General features: G+C 46.6%; 1 protein-coding gene and 1 non-coding gene across 2 annotated transcripts in view; both read right to left on the bottom strand.

Moving 5' to 3' along the window:
* The window catches only part of STK4 (serine/threonine kinase 4), an 82258-nt gene extending 65633 nt beyond the window's left edge, over positions 1-16625 (bottom strand). The window contains exons 1-3 of the mRNA XM_075528706.1: positions 16517-16625; positions 8686-8766; positions 2556-2684 (exon numbers count right to left, since the gene is read on the bottom strand). Coding sequence (XP_075384821.1) covers positions 2556-2684; positions 8686-8766; positions 16517-16551 — 245 coding nt within the window. The 5' untranslated portion in view covers positions 16552-16625. The remainder of the gene's footprint in view (positions 1-2555; positions 2685-8685; positions 8767-16516) is intronic.
* LOC142423671 (U1 spliceosomal RNA) lies at positions 451-614 on the bottom strand. The gene has a single exon (XR_012779276.1). It is a non-coding gene; the product is annotated as a U1 spliceosomal RNA (small nuclear RNA).
* Positions 16626-23715: the final 7090 nt, after the last annotated feature.

Consider the following 23715-nt stretch of genomic DNA (forward strand, 5'->3'; position numbering starts at 1 on the left):
ATCATACAAGCTCAAATACTTAAGTCCTTTAACCCAGCATTTCTTTTCTTTCTTTTCCTTTTAAATCACTCTACTGGGGGCTCGTACAAGTCTTATCACAATCCATACATGCATCCATTGTATGTCAAGCACATTTGTACATGTGTCACCATCATCCTTCTCAAAACATTTTCCTCCTACACGAGCCCTTGGTTTCACCTCCTCATTTTCCCCTTCCCACCCTCCCGTAACCCAGCATTTTTAACAAAATTTGTTTTCCTAAGAATTTTACATTTTCAGAAAGAAGTTGTTGTCATAGTGCTGTTTATAAAAATGAGAATTTAGTACGTTATATAAGTCTAACATTAGGGAGAAATGACAATATAACCACATAATTAAATTACCATGAATTCATGAAAAACATTACAGAAGAGTTAACATGAGAAGATATCTTTTTTTCTTCTTCTTCTTCAGGGGAGAGTGCGAACGCAGTCCCCCACTCCCACAAATTATGCAGTCGAGTTTCCCACAATTGGGGAAATCACAGGGGTCAGCACATCCAGAGTGCAATGGATAAGCCTCACCCTGGGAAAACCACCTTCATGATCACGGTATCGCCCCTGCCAGATAAGTATGAGAAGATATCCTTTTTAACAACAAAAAAAGCAGGTTACAAATTAGTAAACATAGTTAAACAAACCAATTGAATGGTTTCCTCCAAGATGCCATATGAATTTTATATTCAGAAATAAAATTCACACTGTAATCACCTCCAAAGACAAACTAAGCCTCATACTCGATGAGATATTTTTTAAAAGGGCACCAAGAAGAAATGGCAATGAAAAGTTGGGCGTCCAGTTGAAACTAAGTCTGCAGCCCAGAGGAGCCAGCTCTAACTAGCTGGACGGTTATCAAATCAAAGTAAAGTTGCATAATAGCTGCAGATGTGAACATCCCCTTGGACACTCGGATGCTCCTTCCTCCTGGAGAAGCATGTCAGTGATAAGGGGGTCAGAAGTTTGTGTGCGCCTAAGCACACCCAAAATGTTAATGGAGAGAGAGGGGAGTATGTCTGTTAGGGTGCAGATCACCACAGCTGCTGTCCCCCCTCTAAGCTCCTGCCCCCCTCTAAGCTCCTGCCCCCCTCTAAGCTCCTGCAGCACTTACTGCCTCTTTCAGGAACTTACTGTCAGAGTGAGCGTTAGCCAGCCGGTACTGCCCACTAGACTTTACTGTGCATGCATGCACCTGGTCTGTCCAGTGAGTCTATAGACCCTCTGAGGACCAAGACTCTGCCCTCCATTTCTGGTTCTGGAGGAGGGGGAAGGGAGGGAGGGCAGGAGAGGGGCAATCCTCAGTGTCCACCACAGAGTAGCAGCTTCATACGTATCTGTGACTAGAGACAGAAGCCCACCCTTTGGGGAAGAGAGCTCTCTGTAGTCTATCCAAAGTGCCACGGTCCCAATCTGCCAAGTGGAAATCGAGTCCATTGGAAGGAAAAGGAAAACTGGCGCCTGGATCTGGTCGCTCTCACAAGGAGAAGGGGGTGTAAGTGACCTAAGAGACATGAACTGGGAAATCAGGGGATAAAAATGACTGCATTTACAGTCTGCGAGACTGAGAGCTCCTGGGCAAGTTTCCTGCCCTAATTTTGAAGCTGAACAAACCAGGGTACCCAATTGTTCTGCTGACTGAAAGGGCTTCTGAAGAACGGACACGGATGCAAGGCTGGGAGCACAAGGCCTTCTCAGGCCCCGCCGACTCCTCAGGGCTGGTACTCCCCCCTCGAAGTAGCAGGTACTCAGGAGCACGCAGGAAGCCTGCACCATCACAGAGACGGGCCATGTTGTCAAGGAGTGACGGCACAGGTCACGTGCTTGTCTGTGGTTGTCTCTTGCCTGACTTCCTGCTTTCAGAATCTAACAAATCTTAGTTCCTCAAAAAAAAAAAAAAAAATGATTCCTAGCCTGAGTATATATATTTTTAATGCAAACTAGTTAATAATAGCATAAGCACTCTCCATAAATCTATTAAATACTCCAACACTTCAAGGATTCAGAACATCAGAATTCTCTCTCCTTTGCTGTCTCGGGAGAAATGTTTTCTCAAAGTTAAAGAGATGTTATCAGGGGAAAAGCAAGCACCACCTTCAGCCTCTTCTTCCCACTTTGCAGAGGGCTTCTGCAGAAAGGAGCGCTAACACAGCGGTTCTCAGCCTCCTAATGCCACCACCCTTTATCACACTTCCTCAGGTGTGGGGCCCCCCAACCACAAATTACTTTTATTGCTACCTCTTCACTGTCATTTTGCTACTGTGATGAATCAGGTGACCCCTGTGAAAGGGTGGTTGGACCCCCCAAAGGGGTCGCGACCCACAGGTTGAGAACCGCTGCGCTAAACGGTTCTTCCTGCAGCCTCAGGGGGTTCATCTTTTCGGGGTTTTTTTCTGGAAAGACCAGGCAACATGGTAACATTAGACTCCTCTTCTACAAAATCTCTAGAGTGTATTTCCACCAAGCCCGGGAAAGGAATACAAAACCCCATTCTCTCCCAAGTAAACCAGGTGTGTTCCTTACCTGTCACATTGTTGCATTATTGAGATTTCCTTGATTATCTCCTGCAGGTCCGATTCCACCGGAACTTGCTTAATAGCAACAATCTGGCCCGTCTCTTTATGAATAGCTTTGTACACGCTGCCATAGGACCTAGAATCCAGGGAAGGAGAGCATTTGTCAAGTAAGGCAAGACCCCATTCACTGTCCTAGTTTAGGACCCTCAAGTCCTGACACGAGGGGGGCTTCAAAACGTTGACGGGAAAATTCCATGCTCATTGGATTCCATTTCCCAGAACTTTTAAAGTACCTAGTACATATGCATCCAAAAGTGAGTCCAAAAGTACTGCTGCAAAATCACAGAAACCTTTAGTAAACGACAGGAGCCCTGGTGGCATACTGGTTACAAGTTGGGCTATGATCTTTCTTCAAGGTCAGCAGTTCAAAACCACCAGCCGCTCCTAAGGAGAAAGATAGGGCTGTCTACTCCCATAATCAGTTAAGTCTCAAAATCCCATGGGGAGGGAGAGGGAGGTGTCACTATGAGGTGGTACGCCTCCGTGGCAGTGAGTTTGGTGTGGGTTTATTAAACAAAACCATCCAACTGTGAAGCCACAGTTGGCCTACATCTCCTCCACCTGAGCTCCTCACTGCTGAGAGCAGTGCTTCTGGCTCTCACCCCTTCCCTGGTGACGAAGCCTGTGCTCTGGGGTGTACACCACACCCACCAGGCACTCAAATCATCTTCCTTTCAAGTGCTGAGTTTGGGGAACAGAGAGGAGTCTGAAGGGCTGTACGGTGGATGGGCTAAGGTTTCCCAAGTCAATTCTCACAGGACAGCCCTTGAATGAGAAGGTTCACTGTCCTGAAGGAACAAAATTCCTCAGTGCAACATTCCTGGCCTTTTTCTCAAAAAGAGTTTCCGGTATTCTTAAGACGTCTTCCTAGTAAGTTCCTGAGCTCCTGTGTCCTTCAGGAAAATCTATCAAATGACCCCAAAGAATCTCCAAAAACAGACACCGCAACCTTTGGAGCAGACCTCTCTGCCTGGAATTTAACGGCCGAGCAGCTCCTGTGGGAAGCCCTTTGGAGCTGCTTTCATGGGACCCCACCCCCACCCCCACCCAAATCTTTTTAAAGCACCTAACAAGATTAAGGCATGTCCATCCCTGGAAGAACTTGTCTGCAGTCATCCACGATTGCAGACAGGTTCAAACAGGTTTGACTAGAAGACATTTGTGCGTAAATGAATTTTAACATTTTTATGTATAAAAGCTTTATATCAAAGAGCAATTGTATATTAAGAAAATATCCCCTCCCCCCAAAAAATAATTTTAGCATTTTTAGCACCACCTCTTGATTTAAGTATAGTTAGCTCTAACTTGTAAAACTGAGAAAACTGAAGTTGCACTTTGGGGAGGGAAAAACCCTGCCAAGATATTTACGGACATGAGGACATTTGTTAATAAAACCATCAGTGGTAGCAACCACACCCTGATGCCTACTATCTGCTGGAAACTGCAGCACCTTGGTGCATCCTTACCAATTTAAAAAATAGAGAAGCAAGACCCGTGGTCCATATTTTACACATATATAAGTGTGCACAGGCTGAGAGAGGTTACTTGACTTGCCAAGGTCACATAAATGGCCAGTCTAGGATTGAAACGCAGTGTGACTGGATCCAATGAACCCTGGTAGTGTGGTGGGTCAAGCTCAGACTGGTAACTGCAAGGTCAACAGCTAGAGCCACCAGCCACACCCAGGGAGAAAGACTAGACTTTCTGCTCCCCTTAAGTTACAGCCTAAGAAACCCACAAGAGCAGTTCTACCGTGTCCTATAGGGTCGCTGCTGGGTGTGTCTTCCTAGCTCTGGGCTGAGCGAACTATTCATCACTGAAAAAAATAAATAATACACACACACACACACACACACACATAAAGAGGGGGTACCCCTCCCAAAAATGAAATTTTCCCCCAAAGTTTTGCATTTAAAGTTTTTTACAAAACAACCTTATCACCTTCAAAGCACTCTCCATTACACGTAATACAATTGTCACATCTGCGATTCCATTCTTGGAAAGATTTTTCATACACAGTTGCTTGGATGGCTGTCATCACCGCCTTCATTTTTCTCTTCCCCTCTTCTACCTCATCAAATCGCTGTCGTTTCATGCCCCTCTTCATTCGTGGAAAAAAAGTCACACAGAACGAAGTCAGGGGAGGAAGGTGCATGGGGCAAAAGAGGAAGACTGTGTTTTGCCCAAAACTGGTGCACCTGGCACTGAGCTGGCTGTGGGAGCAGGTGCACTGTCATGGAGGCAAAAGCAGCCCCCCGTCTGCCACAAATCAGGCCTTTATTTTTGTAGCATAGTTACGCGATCTTTTCAGAACCTCTAAATAGAAAACTTGATTAACAGTCTGACCTGACAGAACGAAGTCCAAGTGCACTAAGAGTTCACATCTTGGTCTGCTCGGGAAATTGACTGATGTCCAGAACAAAGTTTGTCATCAATCGACACTTCGCCTTTTTTGAAATGAAAAAACCACTCATACACTCGAGTTTTTCCCATAGCGCTGTCCTTGTAAGCTGTGTTCAACATCGCAACAGTTTCTGCGGCATTTTTCTCAAGCAGGAAAAAGAATTTTAGTCGCATGCCGTTCTCTTAAATTGTCCATCACAAAAAAAAAAAAAAAAACAGGTTCCAGCGAAGCTGCTTTTACAATAAAATTCACTGTGACCAGAGAACTTTCCAAGGCAACGCCACTGAGTGCACTAGCTCAGAGCAAACTGCTCGATGCTCTGAGCTAGTGCTTACTATGAAAGCTCTGCTCTGTCCAGTGCAATTCTGGGTGGGTTTTTTTTTGGGGGGTGGGGGGAGGAATCGTGTCTGTGTGTATGTGTGTAAGTCTCTGCGTGGACTGAACACAGCAATTGGGAGAGCTCCTAAGAACACACACAGACCTGCGTTCACACTGCTTTACATCATCTGAAGGTGGCAGACTTCAGCATCCACACTCACATCTGGGCAATTCCCTTAAGACCCATCTCCCCACAACCAGAACTAAGTGACTCAATAAATCTTAACTGGCAAGGAGCAACGATGGTGGGGAAGGAAGTGCCTCGCTCAAGCCACACAAAGCAAGAGTCCAGTGTTCTTTCTAGATGATACTCGGGGGCTTCCAAAACTTCATAGGAATGTCGCTTTATCTTTTCATTCCAGATTTCCACAAACTTTGTGAAGCATGAGACTTAGCAATGCTGCTCATCTCTAGCTATGAAACCGTGGGCAAATTAAACCTAGACACCCTGGGCCTCAACCTCCTCCTCTGTAAAATGGGAATAATGACAATACACAGCTCATCTGATTGCTGACATGGCTAAATGAGAAAGGAGAGATTAAGTTATAAAACACTGTGCACATGCTTGTTTTTGTTGTGATTTTTTTAAAAAATCAATGTTTAAAAGTAAGTATAAATGTAGCAGAATAAATAAGGTCCCAGAGCCGATGCAAAAACACTCTACGTGTGCTCTCCCCTTTTCCTGGTCTTGAGCCAACTTTGCCGCCGGAGACCCATCCACACAGTCTCTCCAAAACACAGAGTGACCGCAGTCTCCGGGGTCCAGCCAAGTCCTCTAGACAGAGCTCCTATCAAGAGACACCAGTCAGAGAGGATTCGCGAGCCGTTCATCTTCCAGAGCAAGGGAAGGGTGCCGTGGCTGTCTGCATGCAGAGGGGCTTCCAGTGCAGGCCTTCCTCCAGATTCTGCTCGTGCAGGGACGCCCGTTCGAGTTCATGACTCAGGATGACAGGCACCTGGCTATCCGAGCCACAGAACAGTCAGCCTCGCTTTTCAGGGCCAGGGCTATCCTGTGACAGAATGGAAGGAAGATCGAAGCTTTGGTTTCTCCCTGATGGTGGTAGCTTAATGGGAAAGGTCCAAGTTCCACACCGAAACATCCAAGGATCTGAAACACAAGTTTGAAAAAAAAATTTTTTTTAACTGTAATTCAGCTAACTTTTTCCATACATTATATTCCTGGTATATCCCCAAGCCAAATCATCCCTGAACTTCCCACGGGAACACCTGAACAAACTGTAAGTTTGAAGATTTCTCTTTGATGTGGCTTGATGACATCAGAAAAATGCTTCGGTCGCCCCACTTCAAAGTAATAGCTGTTGCCACTGACTGAGTACTTGCTATGTGCTAAGCATGTGCCAAGTACTTCGCACCCCGTTATCTCAAGCAAGACTGACACAGCCCTGTGAGGTAAGACGCCGTCAGTAACTCTACTTTCTAGACGAAGAGAGTAAGGCGTTGAAATATTAAGCAATTTGCTCAAGTTCACATGATTAATTAACCGTAGGCCAAGGACGTGAACCCATGTCTGCCTGACTCTGGAGCTCATGCTCTTTGGCACTGGAATACACTTCTATTACAATTTAAAGAGACCACTTGGCCTTATTTCTAGGAGAGCCTACAACGGGCACTGTCACAGAGTAAGGGACCTGGACCAACGGCGTGGAGGCAAACAGCAAGGATCTCAGGCGAAAGCTGAAAATGGCAAGCAAGCGCTGGAGCGTGGCTGCTGTTTCTCCGTACCTGTAGTGGCGCGGCCGCCTGGCAGTCTTCCGACTGGCCCCGCTCATCTTCTGGCAGCGCCGCCGGCGGCAGGTAGTGGCGCGGCCGCCTGGCAGTCTTCCGACTGGCCCCGCTCATCTTCTGGCAGCGCAGCCGGCGGCAGGTTCTGCTGCCCTTCTCTGCTGATTCCAAAGGGCATTTTCCCGACTTATTAAAAAAAACATGGACTTGTGCTTTTTACAGAGAGGTAATCCATCAGAAACGGTCTCGTGGAATCCAGGATGAGGCTGAACATGATTGTGTAGCCATACTAGGTGTAACCCCCAAACCCACTGCCACCAAGTCAATGCTGACTCATAGGGACCGTAGAGTAACACTAACAAAAATAATCTAAACAAAGTAAAAGAGCTGGTGCTACAGTTATCAGACAATAGATTTTTAAAATGTATTTCAGGACTTTTTTGAGAATCGCAGCCCAAAGTGTAAGCACTATGCCACAAGTATTTCAGGACTTTAACTAACAATATACCCAAGGGAGACAACACACACACGCACGCACACACACACCATTTATTTATTGTTTGTACAAAAATTATTAAAGAGACACAAGAAACTGCTACAGTGGCCGTTCTGGGGCAGCTGAGAGAGACAAAAAGAGAGCATTGAAGGGCCAATTTTTTTACTATATGTATTTTATATTTCTTGAATATTGAGGCATATGGATGTTTTTCATTCAAAAATTAAAAGCCAACAAGACCCTCCCCCAAAAAATCTTAAGAATGGGAAGCCAAATGAGGAGCTGATGCCAAGGGCTTAAGTGGAGAGCAAATGTTTTGAGAATGATGAGGACAACAAATGTACACATGTGCTGTACACAATGGATGGATTGTGATAAGAGTTGTATGAGCTCCCAACAAAATGATTTAAAATAAAGGAAGGAAGTCCCTAATATTTCATCTCCTGGTCATTACAGAAGACAAAAAAGTATACACAAGGATGGCAAGGGAAAGTGCAAAACCTTTCGGACATCATCTTCATTTTATTGTAGAAGTCAATGACACCGGCAGCCCAGTACTCAGTATCATTTTATCAATACGTTATGAACTCATTCATATCTCTGTGTCTCAAAAGTCCACTGGTTCCCACCGAGGGTCTGGGCTCCCACAGAAACACTGGAACCATGCTAACAGATGTATTATATTTCACAGAGCTGCACTGATTAAGGTACGAAACTTTCTCTTTTATTGAAACAATCAGAAGCTATGAGTAGCCAATAAAAAGGTCTGATGAATTTAGAAATGAATTACAATCTATTAAGTGCAATGTTTTAAAGAGACTGAATCTTTCAAGCCATGCCTTCTGGAGGGCAGAGAACAACAGATGGTCCCTGGTGTGAAAAGGAAGAGAAATCTGGAATTCTGTGGGAAGCAGAGATGGGGAGGGAGCGTGTCCAGCTGAAGATTTTACCTCCCACCCACCAGCAGCCAACATGACAGGCAACACTCCCCTTCCCTTTCTTACACCTGCGAGCTGACACTGCAGCCAACTGGTCTACTGTTTTCTACATACTCACCCTTCCCCAAGCTTCTCTAAGACATCAAACACTTCTTCTGGTTGTTTCGTTAGACTATCTTCATCCAGCTTCTTCAGCTGCCTGTGAATAGAAAGAGACACACAGATGCACTTGGCTTGCTAGCGACTAGTCTGTTTTACAACCAGCAGTGAAAGGTCTCTCCACAAAGTCTTCACCAGCGCACAGCAAGCTAGGAGACTTTTAGAGAAGTTGGTGGCTGGTCTCTGGAAGGATGACACATCCTCTAGGTTACCTGCGGAGTAAAATCAGGACCAGAGGGTGGAGAGCTGCAAAGAGCTTCACCTTATGTAAGAGTTTTCTAACAACAAAAAGTTGTCCAACAATAGTTTAGACTACCTTGAAAGGTCTCTAACTTCCCATTCGTCGCATTGGGTACAACTGCTGCACAGATCTCTTTAAAGTGTTGAAAAAGCAAGGGTGTTATTTTGAGGACTCGGGTGAACCTGATTCAACCCCACTACCATCTACTCGATGCTGAGTCACAGGGATCCTGTGGGACAGAGTAGAACTGCCTCTGTGAGTTTCCGAGACTTTAACTGTTTACAGGAGTAGAAAGCCCCCCCTTTCTCCCTTTGAGTGTATGGTGGTTTCAAACTGTTGACCTTGGGTACCACAGCCCAACACATAACCACTGAGCCATCAGGGCTCCCATCCTTGACCCAAGCCATGATATTTCCCATCGGCCCATATGCATGTGAACATTACTTGAACTTGCAGTGCTGGTAAAAAACATTGAAGGTACAGTGGACTGCCAAAAGAACAAACAGATCTGTCTTAGAAGTATAGCCAGCCTGCTCCTTAAAATAAGAATGGTAAACTTTGTCTTGGGTCTTTTGGACATGTCCTCTGGAGAGGCCAGTTCCTAGAAAAAGACATCATGCTCGATAAAGTAGAGAGTCAGAAAAAAAACAAACCAGAAGACCCTATACAAGATGGATTGACACAGTGGCTATAACAAGGGCCTCCAACACACAAACAATTGGGAGGAAGCTGTGGGACACAACATTAGGGTGCTGTTCTGTGGTACAGAAGGTCACTATGGGCCGGAGCCAACTCAACAGCACCGAACAACATAGCAACAGCTTTCCATTGTTGAGGATTTTAAACAGAAACTAAATCACTCTGTGCCTGAGCTTCTATAAAAGAGACTCGAGCATTAGATATAACTTATAATGTCCATTTAAATTTGAGAGTCCGTGAACTAAAGTGACAAGAGTTCTCTCTCAAGAAAAAAAGATGCTTCAAGAAGGCTAATTATGAATCAACTCCTAGGCAGGGGCAGGAGACCAAAGAAGATACACAATACCCTTTTCTCCATGTGCTAAATTTCAGTAACTTTATCAAAGTGTGTAGATCATAGATAAATTCCCCCAAAGAAAATAAGAGATGCAGAGAAAGAGATTTGGCATGCGAACCACACACACACACAAAGTGGGAAGGAGACGGAGCAGCAAAGCGACCCAGGAGACGGAGGCTGGAGTGATACAGCCACAAGCAGAGGGATCCTGGCAGCCATCAGAAGTTGGAAGAGGCCAGTTTAATAGAACAAAGTATTCTTGCATTGAGAGAGTACTTGAGTGGAGGCCCGGTGTCCATCTGCTACCTTAATACTAAGCCTATAAATATATACACATAGATCTATTTCCCTATCCTCATATATATATTTGAATATGTACATGCCTTTATTTAGACTTCTATAAATGCCCTTTGCCTCCTAGCTCTTTCCTCTTATTTCCTTTTACTTTCCTCTTGTCCCACTATCATGTTCAGCCTTCATTTGAGTTTCAGTAATTCCTCTTGGTTACATTGCCCTTGCTCAAGCCCTACCAGGCCTCCTATACCCTCCTCACCACCGATTTGGATCACTTGTTATTCCCTTGTGATCCCAAGTCTACCTTACAAATCCAGCTAGACCAGAAGATGTACACTGGTACAGATAGGAACTGGAAACACAGGGAATCCAGGACAGATAAAACCTCAGAACCAGTGGTGAGAGTGGTGATATCGGGAAGGTGGAGTGGAAAGGGGGAAACGATTACAGGGATCTACATATAACCTCTTCCCTGGGGGACAGATAACAGAAAAGTAGGTGAAGGGAGACCTCGAACAGTGTAAGATATGACAAAATAATAATTTATGAATTATCAAGGTTTATGAGGGAGGGGGGAGCAGGGAGGGACGGGGAAAAAATGTGGAGCTGATGCCAGGGGCTTAAGTGGAGAGCAAATGATTTGAGAATGATGAGGACAATGAATGTACAGATGTGCTTTACAGAACCGATGCATGTATGGATTGTGATAAGAGTTGTATGAGCCCCCAATAAAATGATTAAAAAAGAAGTTGGCAGAGGCAAGAAATGGATTCTCTCCTACAACCTCCAGAAGGAACAGGCCCTGCCAATATCTTGATTTCGGCAAAAGAGGGGTTGAACTTGTGGCCTCAAGAACTTTGAAAGAATACGTTGCTACTGTTTTCAGGAAGGAAAAAAAGAAGTGTGTTTTATGGGTAGCACAGAAACAAAAAGTGGAACGTCCACCTTTGGACAGGATCGAAAGTGAGAAACAACTAGGCAGTTGGGACTTTCAAAGTCTCGCAAAGCCTCTCTGGCGAGCAGTCCCAGACTGCTGACTCGTCCCCAAGGATTAAAGGAGTGTGGCTGTCCGAAACGTATGCTAGAGAATCATAACCAAGATGGGAAGTCATACACTTTATATACAGATATAGCTTGAGGACCTCTGGAAACTAAAGCCCAAGGAAAAACTAGATTCGCCGTTACTGTATTTGAGTGTGTGTGTGTGTGTGTGTGTGTGTGTGTGTGAGTCCTATACAATGGCTTCCTGAAACAACAAAGAGCAAGAAAAGCAAGCTCAGGAAATGGTGAAATATGGAAGTAGTCACACTGAAGACTGCTTTATAGAAAAAAAATTAAATCAGTTGGACAAGACCAACCCCTATAAGATTTGGATTTAAAATGTGTGTGTGTGTGTGTGTGTGTGGTGTCCATACACACAGAGAGAGACAGACCGATGAACGTGTACCTTCCCCTAAAAGCAACGGCAAAACCAGAAGGGCAGATAAAAAACCTGAGCCCTTCAAGTGTACCTCCCAGGAAGCACTGATTGCAAAAGGGCAATCCTAACAGGATCTTTAAAATATCAAGGACTATGTACTTACTCGTGGAACTGAGAACTTCTCCAAGCCATTAACTGCCTTAACTCGAAAATGAAGGCCACAAAACTCTCGGCTGACCTTTGAAAAATCAAAAGGTCTTAAAAATTAAATTCCAATGACCTCATTAAAAACTCCCTGCTTCCAAACACAAGCGGCTGACATGAGACTCCTCTTCCGAACCTCAGAACCAAAATGCCTGTGCATACCCAAGTTAGGAGAAACATCTCAGCAGTCCCAGACCTGGGGCTAGCTTTTATTGTTGGGGTTTGTTTGTTTGAAGTCCTGAACTATCACTGTCTAAACAATGGACAATACCTCATTTCTCAAGTATAAGCAAAGTTCTTATAAACAGTTTATATAGGAAGGAAGATCAGATGTGTTCCTATCCAGAGCTACTCTTGAAAAATACAGACAAAAAGCAAAACTCACGATGTCAACGACTACAGAAGCCACGGCCTAACAAAGGAAACTGCCATTGGCACAAGAGAAGCAGCTGCGAGCCTCTGATAGCACTTGGGCCCGCAACCTTGATACGACAGGTCGGGCAGACCTTTATAAAAACCTAAGTGGGATTCGTTTGCGGGTGTTTGGTCCAGGGTTGTTTAAATACGCTGACCTTTACATCTCTCGGGTGCTTGACAGTGGTGACTATCTATTTGCTAAATGGACTAATGGACCTTCATCAACCATCTTTTTTCAAGACAATGTTTCACCTACAAAGAAGCTGTCTATGGAAAACCTTCTGCCAAGCGCCTGCTCGAGTGATGGAAGATACCGTGTGCTTCCTGGAACAAGCGCGACAGCCTCGACAGCCCGACACTGAGGCTGCAGCTTCAGATGGGACTTCCCCAGGTCTTAGGCTCAGAAAGGCACATGACGGCCCACTCGACCTGCAGGGACCCTATACTAACGGGTGCTCTTCCTCAAAGTCAGATGACCAGGTAGGTGGCCAGCATCTCAGGAATGGGCCCTGCACCTTCCTTCTCTAGTGACAACTCGCTTTTTAAAGTCAGGAACTCCCGCATCAGATGCCTGCTTTAACCTGGAATCATTCGCTCTCACGGTCACACACACAAACTCAAAGTGCTAACCACAAAGAGCATTTCCGGCCTCGGAGTGGCTATCCCTGGTTGGAATTGTAGACCACCTGAATCTCTTGAAAAGACACCTGCATCTTTCCAAGCACAAATAAGGGCGCTTATGAAGCAATCAAACAGGGTCCCCAGACTTGTCTCCTAACTTAGAGCTCCTGGTGGTGGCAGCTGCCATCGGTCAGCTCCAACTCACGGCAACCTCACTTAGAAACTGTGCCTGGTCCTGCACCATCTTTGACATCTGCGAGGCCACTGCTGTGGTTTTTGTATCAATCTAACTCCTGGTTGGTTGCCCTCATTTTCGCTAACCCTTTTTATCTTGAAACAGGAAGTCTTTTTTCTAAATATTGGTCTTTCAAATGGCACAGTCTAAACATCTCCTGTAGGTTGATTTTAGTTATGCATATCCACCCCTCTTTCTACGGGGCCTTTGGGCTGCTAACCACAAGATGAGCAGTTCAAAGTCGCCAGGTGCTCCAAGGGAGAAAGATGAGGCTTTCTGCTCTCATAAAGATGTATAGTCTCCTCTAGTTCTTTAATGCTTTCTCCCCACAACTATCATGATCTCAATTCTACCTTACAAATCCAGCTAGACCAGAGGATGTGCACTGGTACAGATAGGAACTGGAAACACAGGGAATCCAGGATAGATGATCCCTTCAGGACCAGTGGTGAGAGTGGCCAAACCAGGAGGGTGGGATAGAAAAGGGGAACCAATTACAAGGATCTACATATAACCCCCTCCCTGGGGGATGGACAACAGAAAAGTAGGTGACGGGAGACATCGGACAGTGTAAGATATGACTAAATAATTTATAAATTATCAAAAGTTTGTGAGGGAGGGGGCGGAGAGGGAGAGGAAATGAGGAGCCGTTATCAAGGGCTCAAGTAGAAAGCAAATGTTTTAAGAACGATGAGGGCAACAAATGTACAAATATGCTCAACACAATGGATGTATGCATGGATTATGATGAGTTGTATGAGCCCCCAATAAAATAATTTTTTAAAAAAAGATGTAATAGCCTCAGAAAATCTCAGGGGAAGTTCCACCGTCCTACATGGTCACGGTGAGTCAGAATCAACTGGATGGCAGTGGAACTCTTGAGCACCTCTCTTTCCTAAGTCAGAATCGACTCCAGGGCATTGCCTGAGTTTTATTTTTACTCTTTCTACACAAAATTTGACATGGGCTTTATAAGGGGGCTTCACAAAATTCATGAGGAAATACCTTTTTTTTTCACTCCATTTTCCACAATAAATTGATATTTTTCAAAAGCTCAATCTGCTACCCCTAGCTATGATGACCATGACAACACACAAGTCCTTTCTGAAGGCTCATCTTCTGTGGTTTTACTTGGAGGGGGGAGGGTGGGGAATGGGGAGGAGGGGTGTCCAAAACGTCCAGGATGCCCATGTCAAAAAACATAAACAAGGCTTCGTCCAAGATTACGCAACAAAAGCAAAAGGAGAAACAAAACTCAGATTCCGAGTCCTCTCTTCAATTAAACCAAGGCCTCACTCTCAAGGAGGAAGAATGCACTAATTCAGAAAAGCATAACCAACATGCACCTATAACTGGGGAACCCTGTGGGTGTAGGAGGTACCAGTTGGGCTGTGCTCCGCAAGGTCAGCAGTTTGAAACCACCAGCCTCTCCAAGGGAAATCCACAGAAATCCACAGGGACAGCTGTACCCTGCTCTGTAGGGTCAGCAATGACCCCGTGGCAGTGAATTTTGGTTTGGTAGGGTACTACTGCAAATATCTGCGTGCACACACACGGCCTGGGGGAGCAGGGGTTCTTCCAGTGAACCAGGAGAGTGAGGCGTTAAGGGCATGGATCTTGGACCTGACTGCCTGGATTAAAAGCCCAGCTCTGCCACTTACTGGCCATGGGTTCAACAGCTAATTCCTAACCTCTCTGCACCGCAGTTTTATCATCTGTAAAATCGGGGGAGTGAGATAGCCACTTCACGGGACTGTGGGGCAGATTCAGAGGAGTTCGAGTTCATTGGAACTATTTGAAAAGACCATTTTTATAGGTCAACTGTGGTTCTGATGTCAGCAAGTTCTGATGAGTCCACCAAAGGCACAGAAAGCGCTCTCCACAAGGCCTCGACCCAACGTGTGTCAGAATCCTCCTACTGCATTCCCTACCCTCCCCCCTCCAAGTAAAACCACAGAAGATGAGGCTTCAGAAAGGACTTGTGTGTTGTCATGGTCATCATAGCTAGGGGTAGCAGATTGAGCTTTTGAAAAATATCAATTTATTGTGGAAAATGGAATGAAAAAAAAGGTATTTCCTCATGAACTTTGTGAAGCCCCCTTATAAAGCCCATGTCAAATTTTGTGTAGAAAGAGTAAAAATAAAACTCAAGCAATGCCCTGGAGTTGATTCTGACTTAGGAAAGAGGTGCTCAGTGGATCCTGAGTCTGCCGTGTTGGTGCGCCATGCAGCAACTGCGCCATGCAGCAACAGCCCCAGCGGCCTCCCTGCATCTCTGCCTTGCCCCTGCACTCCCACGCCCTGCACACTTCCTACTTGAGCGATTTTTCTGCTGCAGGAAGTTAGAGAGGGCTGTGAAGGAGAAGTACACTACACTTCAGAGAAGTCTTGACTCGCTCTAACCTCCCCCCAAACACACACACACACTTTTTTCTGGATGTAAAAGAGTAACAAAAGTCCACCATGATGGACCACAGAACCAAACCAACAATACAACTGCATCCAAACTCTGGAGTTGAGACCTTTTAGGCTCTGACCCCTCCCTGAGCTTGACCGCCTCAGTGGAGATCAAAATAAAGGCACAGCCTGGCTGAGTCCAGTGACCCAGACCCAGGGTCTTAGAACTGGACCTCACCTCCTCTGGGTCTCAGTGTGGCCAATTTGAAAATATCCTCTTCTTTTCTAACCCCCGCCTCCCCATGACGGGTTTTTTGAGGGGATTCGGAGAGGGCGGCACGCCAGCCTCAGGAATGCAAGAAGCCATCATCAGCTGAGCGACTAGGCACATCACCCCCGAGCACCCTCCTGGAGGAAATCCTGCAAGCCCGTCCCCCAGCGAGACCCCCACACCTGTCACTTCCTCGCCGCCTGAAGCGCAAAACTTCTCCCCTCCCAGAACCTCCCCAGATGAGTTGCTCGCGTGGGATCCCCGGGGTCGGAACGCCCACCCGCCTTCCTCCTCTAGCAAGCCGAGCGACCCCGTCCACAAACCCCGTCTGGGGTTCTCCCGCTGCTTCGGCACCCACCACTGCCCACCCCAGTCGGTCTTCCTGGGGAGCCTGCCCCCGGACGGCTGTCGCCCTCAGCAAGTGCTCTCCCTAACTTGTGCCCCAGTTTAGCGTGCTCAAGGCGTGCTCTCCCTCGCCGAACCCCCACTTTCCACCGATTGCCCCCACCCCACCCCCGACTCCTCAAGTGCGCCCAGCAGTCAGGTGGCCCCGCCCCAGGCGCCCCACAGACCTTTTCCCCCCGCAGCCGGCGCCCCCCCTGCCCCCACGCCCCCCCCCCCAGGCGCCATTCCTCCGAGGGAGTGCCCGCTCACCGGCGCGGCGGGTTCCTCAGCTGTACCGTCTCCATGGCGCTGCCGGCAGCCGCCCGACCCCGCTCACTGCTCCATCCTCCCGGGACCTCCCTGAGCCCGCCCCATTGGCCCCGCCCACACTTCCGCTTTCCGCCCCTACCGGAAGCGCGCGCAGCGCGGGAGTGGGCGGAGCCACCAGGGGGCGGGGCTGTGGGGGAGGGGAGGGGCGGGGCAAGCAGCTGCCCGGTCACGTGGTGTGGGTCAGCGTCACGTGGTCCGGCGCGCGCGGACGGGCCCCGCCCACAGTAGGCGTCCGCTCCTCGCTGGGAGGTCCGTCTAGTGGCCCCTTTCGTCCAGACAGCCGGCCCCCGGTAGGGCCGCCCGCTTCTGTGACGTTTCCGGCCCTCCATTTCTCACCCCGAGATGCGCAAGCCTCTCGCGAATCACCGAATTAGGAAGCATTGTCCCTTCTGAATCTGAACGCTACACCATTTGTGGGGAGCTCTGCTGCAGGGGGCTCCTGGGCGCCCCACTGAGCAAGCCCATCGTTTGGATGCCACAAGTCATCTAGGTGCGAACTGGTAACCACCGTGCCTTAGGAGCCCGTTTGGAACACAAAAAATAGCTAACGTTTATCAAGCTTTTGTCGCGTGCTTGCTGTCATTGCATCTAATCCTTACATTAAATCTGTAAGATGATCTCTTTTTCACAGTATTTGCATGGCTGTTTGGGGAGTCCCTGGTTGATACAAATAGTCAACGCACTAGACTGCGCCTGCTAGTTCACCGGAGGTGCCTCAGAGAGAGGCCTGGTGATCTGCTTCCAGAAAATCAGCTATTGAAGAAGCCATGAGTCACATCAACTATGTGACAAACTGCTTATAGTATTAGGGAGTCCCCACCCCCACCCCCCACAAAAAAAAGGAAAAAAGCTTTGCTGGGCAGAGCTTTATAGTACACATTTTCCCCTACTATGCGAGTATCTAGCAACTCGCTCTGAGTTAGTGCACCCAGTGATGTCGCCCGGGAAGTTTCTCTCTGGTCATAGTGAATTTTTTCGTAAAACCAGTTTTGCTCCAATCTCGTTTTTTTGTGATAGCCAATTTAAGAGAACAGCGTGTGGCTGTGAAATTGTGTTTCCTGCTCGGAAATAAATGCCGCAGAAACTGTTGCAGAGTTGAACACAGCTTACCAGGACAGCGTTAAGGGGAAAAACTCAAGTGTATGCATGAGTGGTTTTGTCATTTCAAAGGTGAAATGTCGCTTGATGACAAACCTCTTTCTGGACGGCAGTCAACATCCTGAACAGATGAAAATGCCAACAAAGATGTTGGCAAAATTTGTGCACTTGTGCATGAAGACCAATGACGGACCATTGAAGAGATGGAGAAGTTATTTGGACTATCTTGGAGCTTGGTTTGGCGGATTTTAACGGAAGGTTTGTGCTTCTGGCGGGTACTGACTGACCAGGAAAGAGCATTCAGTGGAAACGTGCCCTGCTTTGACAGAACAGCTCCAAAGCAACCCAGACTTTTTTCCAAGGTCATTGCTTGTGATGAGACATGGTGCTATTCTTACAACCCTGAAGGCAAACATCTGTCAAGCCAGTGGGAGACGCCATCTTCACTTTGCCCAAAAGGAGCTCATCAAGTGAAATCAAAGATCAAAACAGCGCTGATTTGTTTTTTATGTAAAGGGGATAGTGCATTTGGAGTTTGAACCACCAGGTCAGACTGTTAATCAAACTTTCTATTTAGAGATTCTGAAAAGATTGCATAATAGTGTGTGACAAAAAAGGTCTCATTTGTGGCAAACGGGGCAGGTTTTGCCACCACAACAACGCACCTGCTCACACAGCCATATCAGTGCACCAGTTTTTGACAAAAAACAGCCTGCCTCTCTTGCTGCACATACCTTACTCACCTTACCTTGCCACTTGAGAATTCCTTTTGTTTCCTTGAATGAAGAGAGACATGAAAGGACAGCGATTTGACAACATCCAAGAGGTGAAGAAATAAAGGAGGGAGGTGCTGTCAGCCATACAAACAGAAGAGTTTGGAAACTGTCTCCAAGAATGGAATTGCTGAATTGACAAATATATTAAGTGTAATGGAGAGTACTTTGAAGGTGATAAGATTGTTTTGTAAACAAATTAAATACATAGCTTTACAAAAAAATTCCATTTTGCAGGGGGGTATCCCTTCATATTCTCTGTGCTATATTAAAATTAACTCCTTTAGTCCTAATTCTGTAAGATAAGAACTATTCATGTCCTCATTTTTAAAGCTCAGAGAGAGGGGTGAGTGTCTTGCTTCAACGTTATAGCTGAAAGTGGATGCTTGGAGTTTCAAATCCCGGTCTGTCTAACTCCTGCGCATGCCCCAGCAAAGTAGACAACCAGTGATGGGTATTGGGTATCCTCTGGCTGGGTGAGAGGGGCAGAGCTCCCCCTCAAAAGTTCCAGTTTCAGATATTATGATTCAGAATTACTCTGTTGCCAAAATCACTATGGACCGCCCCAAGAACATACAAATCTGTCCTGGAAGGACACCCAGAGTGCTCCTTAGAAGTAAGGATAGTGAGACTTCGTCCCACTTACTTTGGACAAGTCAGGAGAGACCGGGCCCTGGAGAAGAGCATCTTGCTTGGTAGAGAGGCAGCGATGAAGAAGACCCTCCACCCGATGAATTAACCCAGTGACTATACAAATGAGCTCAAACATAGCAATTGTCAGGAGGGTGCCGGACCAGGCAGTGATTCATTCTGTTGTGCATGGGTAACTGTGCATCAGGACCAAGTCAATGGCACCTAACCACCACTACCACCACCACCTCCACCACCTCCACCACCTCCACCATTAGTGTTAGGAAAATGTCAGATTCTTCCCAATTTACCACTGGTAAAAGTTAATGAAGAAAATGTCCTGAGGTTTCAACTGTCCAGTTTTCCCAAAGGTCCACTATCTACACAACTTAAGCCTTGAGTAATACCATGAGGGCCATCCAGGTATTGCACTCTATGCATATGCAGTGGTGTGATTAAAATAATTTAACAACCCGTTTGCTGCCCTAATGACTGTTTTGAGTATAAATATACATAGACTACATCTTTAACATTTTTTCCCTCCAATAAAGTTGAATATAAGTTAAATGGGGCCTTGAAGAAATGGTTAACTCTGCGAGGAATCTGGGCAATTTCAAAAAGTCACCTCCTGTCAAGGAAATGAAAACCACGCAAAGGTCCACCAGTGGGTGGGTGGGTATAAACAACACATGGGGGAGCCATCCAATGGAATGCCAATTAGCAGTAGAAGGGAGTGCAGTGCTGACCGATGTTTGCTACGCTACGGATGAACCTTGAAACTGGAGTCAGGCAAGAGCTCAGTCACAAAGGACCAAGTATGATTCTGATGGGATGAAATGTCCAGAAACTTAGTGCATCTTCGCAGCATAGCTTTGGAAGCTGGATAATGCCGCTTCCACCGTTGAAGAATGCATAGATCCCACCTCCTGTTGGAGGGGTGGCGACTTCTGGAAGAGCCTGTGGGACAGAAAACATTGTCATTTTCCAAAAATATAACCTGCCACAGGTGCGTTCATCAGGCATATGCTCACCTGCCTCTAACTGACAACTGAGTGGCAGCTCCAGGCACCGGCACATTTGCTGATTACGAATAAGACGCCCAGGAGTCCACAGTTCCTGGGTTGCATGCAGTGGGGCAACAATGTCAATGTCATCTTTCCCCACTCATCGACTAAGCAGACTGGCTTTTCCTACCTGTGTTTATTGCCTCGCAGCTGCAGAATGGTTACCACACCCCTTCAAATATATCCTTAACCCAATAGTGCCCAAAGTAGACAGAGCTAAAAAAGTTCTTCTGTCCTGCTACCTCTCTTCATCAGAGAGGAAACAACTGTCTCAGAAGTACCTGGCAGACTTCCTCTTCTATTATTGGCTAGATCGGGATCGCATCCCTGAGTGCTGGACAATCACCGACAGATGAGAATGAGAGCCTCATGACCGGCTTAGGTGAAAGCTGCTTCATATCTGAACCTGGCAGAATCTCAAGCAAAATTCTGGCCCCTGGGAGCAAAGACGGGGGTGTGCCAACACTGTATGTCTCATCTGGTTTTCCTACCACAGTGACCTTCGTTCTCATCGAGCGGGATTTGAGCTGGTCTGGCGAGATTCAGATGGACTCCTCAGAAAGTTTATAGTCTGGTGGCATTGGGTGTTTTCATGAACAATTCTATGGGTAAATGCCCAAGAGCAGAGCTCAAGTCTTCTGTCAATGAACATTGATAAGGAGCATGCCAGGTGGGTGTTGGACAAAGAAGGAGACCTATTTCCTGCCTTTAAAAGAAAGAACTCCCAGCCTTGGAGAAAATCTATGCATTGACAATCACAGATCATTGATACATGCCCCATGACAGATAAGCTCAGGGAGCAGCAGAAGCAGAGGAGGCACAGAGCATCCTGTGAGGACTGCAGGCTGTGGGGACTGTAGCTGTTATGGGTCACTCAAGACCATTTCAACTCACGAGACAGGTGAACTACCTTTTGTGTTTCAAGAGGAGCCCTGGTGGTGTAGTGGTTACGCATAGGGCTGCTAACCACAAGGTTGGCAGTTGAAAACCACCAGCTTCTCCAGGGCACAATGACGAGCGTTCTACGTCTATAAAAAGTTACAGTCGTGGGGAGCCACAGGGCAGCGGGACCCTGCTCTACAGGGTGACCACGAGTGGAACGGACTCTATGGCAGTGTTGTCATTAGTTGCTGTGGAGTCGCGTCTGACTGACACTGTGCAGCACAGAAGGAAACACTGCCCAGTCCTGCTCCATCCTCACAGTTGTTCCTATGCTTGCGCCCACTGAAGCTGCCGCTGCGTCTGTCCACCTCGTCGAGGGCCTTCCTCTTTTTCACCGCCCCTCCACCTCACCAAACACGATGCCCTTCTCCAGGGACTGGCCTCTCCTGACAATATATCCACAGTTTGTAAGATGAACTCTTGCCGTCCTTGTCTCTAAGGAGCACTCTGGCCTTCTTCCGATACAGATCGGTTTGTCTGTTTAGCAGTCCGTGGTACTTTCAGTGTTCTTCTCCAGCCCCACAATTCAAATGCATCGATTCTCCCGTGGTTGTCCTTATTCAGTGTCCAGCTTTCACTGTGATGCAATGGATATGGTGCATGCGTAGGATGCACTTCACATGTATATAATGCATGATACCTTGACTTGGGTCAAGCGCCCTAGTCTTCAAGTAACATCCTGGTTCTTCAACACTCTGAACAGGTCTTGTGCAGCAGATTTACCTAACGTGGCACATCTTGTGAAACCGTGACTGCTGCTTCCATGAGCATTGATTGTGGATCCATGTAAGACAAGCCTGTGACAATTTCAAGCTATTCTGCATTTATCATGAGATACATTACCTATTGGTTGAGCTGTGAGGAGTTTGGTCTTCCTGACATTGAGTTGTAATCCATACCGAAGGCTCCAATCCTTGGACTTTATCAGCAAGTGTTTCGATTCCTCCTCACTTCCAGCAAACGAAGCTGTCATCTGCATACTGCACACAGTTTGTTAATAAGCCTTCCATCGATCCTGATGCCACACTCTTCGTCACAGAACCCACCTTCTCTGATGATTTGCTCAGCATACAGATTGAACAAGTGTGGGGTACCAGCCCCTACAACCAAATGGGTCCAAGGGGCGATTGTGTAATTGAGGGGTAAATTACAGAAACATCAGATAAGACAAAGCATGCAAGGGCTCACCTCAGCAGTCAGGACTTCAGGAGCCAAGTCTGCGCAGAGAGAATGTATTGCCAAAAAAACGCTTACATATACTCTAGGAAGCGTGAAAGCCCCCCTAATTACAGGTAACCAAACACTTAACCCTAAAAGGTCCCTGAGTTCATTGGAGGAGTAACCAAACACCAGTGGCAGGACAGGTAAGGGGGGTGGCTGTCCTGAGAGTCTAGAGAGCAATCACACAGGTCTGCTCCTATAGTCAAAGCTGCAGGCTAGATAGCAATCAGCCGTGGGCTTGTAGGAGGTAACTTTAAGACACACTATTATGGGAGGATATAGTGGGGAACAATATTAATTATGAGAATGTGACTGGGACTCATCTCCAACTCACAAGGGTGAAGGCCTCCCTTCACCCCAGAAACCCAGTCTGCCAGGCTTCTTAAGTTATGAGAATATAAAGGTTTCAACCGCATACACTCTCTTGCAGTTGTTTCCCACAGACAAGTATGGTGAGAGGATACAACTCTGACACACACCTTCCCTGATTTTAAATAATGCAGTATTCCCTTGTTCTGTTCACTGCCTCTTGATCCATATACAAGTTCCGAATGAGCACAATGAAGTGCTTTGGAATCCCCATTCTTCTCAAGGTTGTCCAGAGTTTATTGTGGTCCACACAGTCAAGTGCCTTGGCACAGTCAATGAAACACAAGTAGACACCTTTCTGGTACTCTCTGCTTTGAGCCAAGGTCCATCTGACATCAGCAATGACGCCCCTTTACCCATAGCCTCTTCTGAATCTGGCCTGAACTTCTGCAATTCCCTGTCAATGTCATGCTGTAGCTATTGTTTGGAGGATCGGAAGAAAATTTTACTTGTGTGTGATATCATTGCTATCGTTCCATAGTTGGAGCATTGGTTGGGTCACCTTTCATGGGAATGGGCACACATATGAATCTCTTCCAGTCTCTTGGCCAACAAGTTGTGTTTAATTTTCCTGGCATAGACAAGTGAGTGCTTCCAGTGTGTCTTCAGCTCTGGAAAACATTTTTCTTTTTTTTAAACATTTTATTAGGGACTCATACAACTCTTATCACAATCCATACAGACATCAATTGTGTAAAGCACATCTGTACATTCTTTACCCTCATCATTTTCAAAGCATTTGCTCTCCACTTAAGCCCTTTGCATCAGGTCCTCCTTTCTTTTCCCCTCCCTCCTCGCTCCCCCTTCCTCATGAGCCCTTGATAATTTATAAATTATTATTTTGTCATATCTTGCCCTGTCCAACATCTCCCTTCACCCCCTTTTCTGTTGTCCGTCCCCCAGGGAGCAGGTAACATGTAGATCCTTGTAATTGGTTCCCTCTTTCCAACCCACTCTCCCTCTACCCTCCGAGTACCGCCCCTCACACCCCTGGTTCTGGGAAACATTTCAATGGTTATTCTTTCAATTCCTGGAACATTCA

Source organism: Tenrec ecaudatus, chromosome 12 (genome assembly GCF_050624435.1).
Source record: "Tenrec ecaudatus isolate mTenEca1 chromosome 12, mTenEca1.hap1, whole genome shotgun sequence".
NCBI lineage: Eukaryota > Metazoa > Chordata > Mammalia > Afrosoricida > Tenrecidae > Tenrec > Tenrec ecaudatus.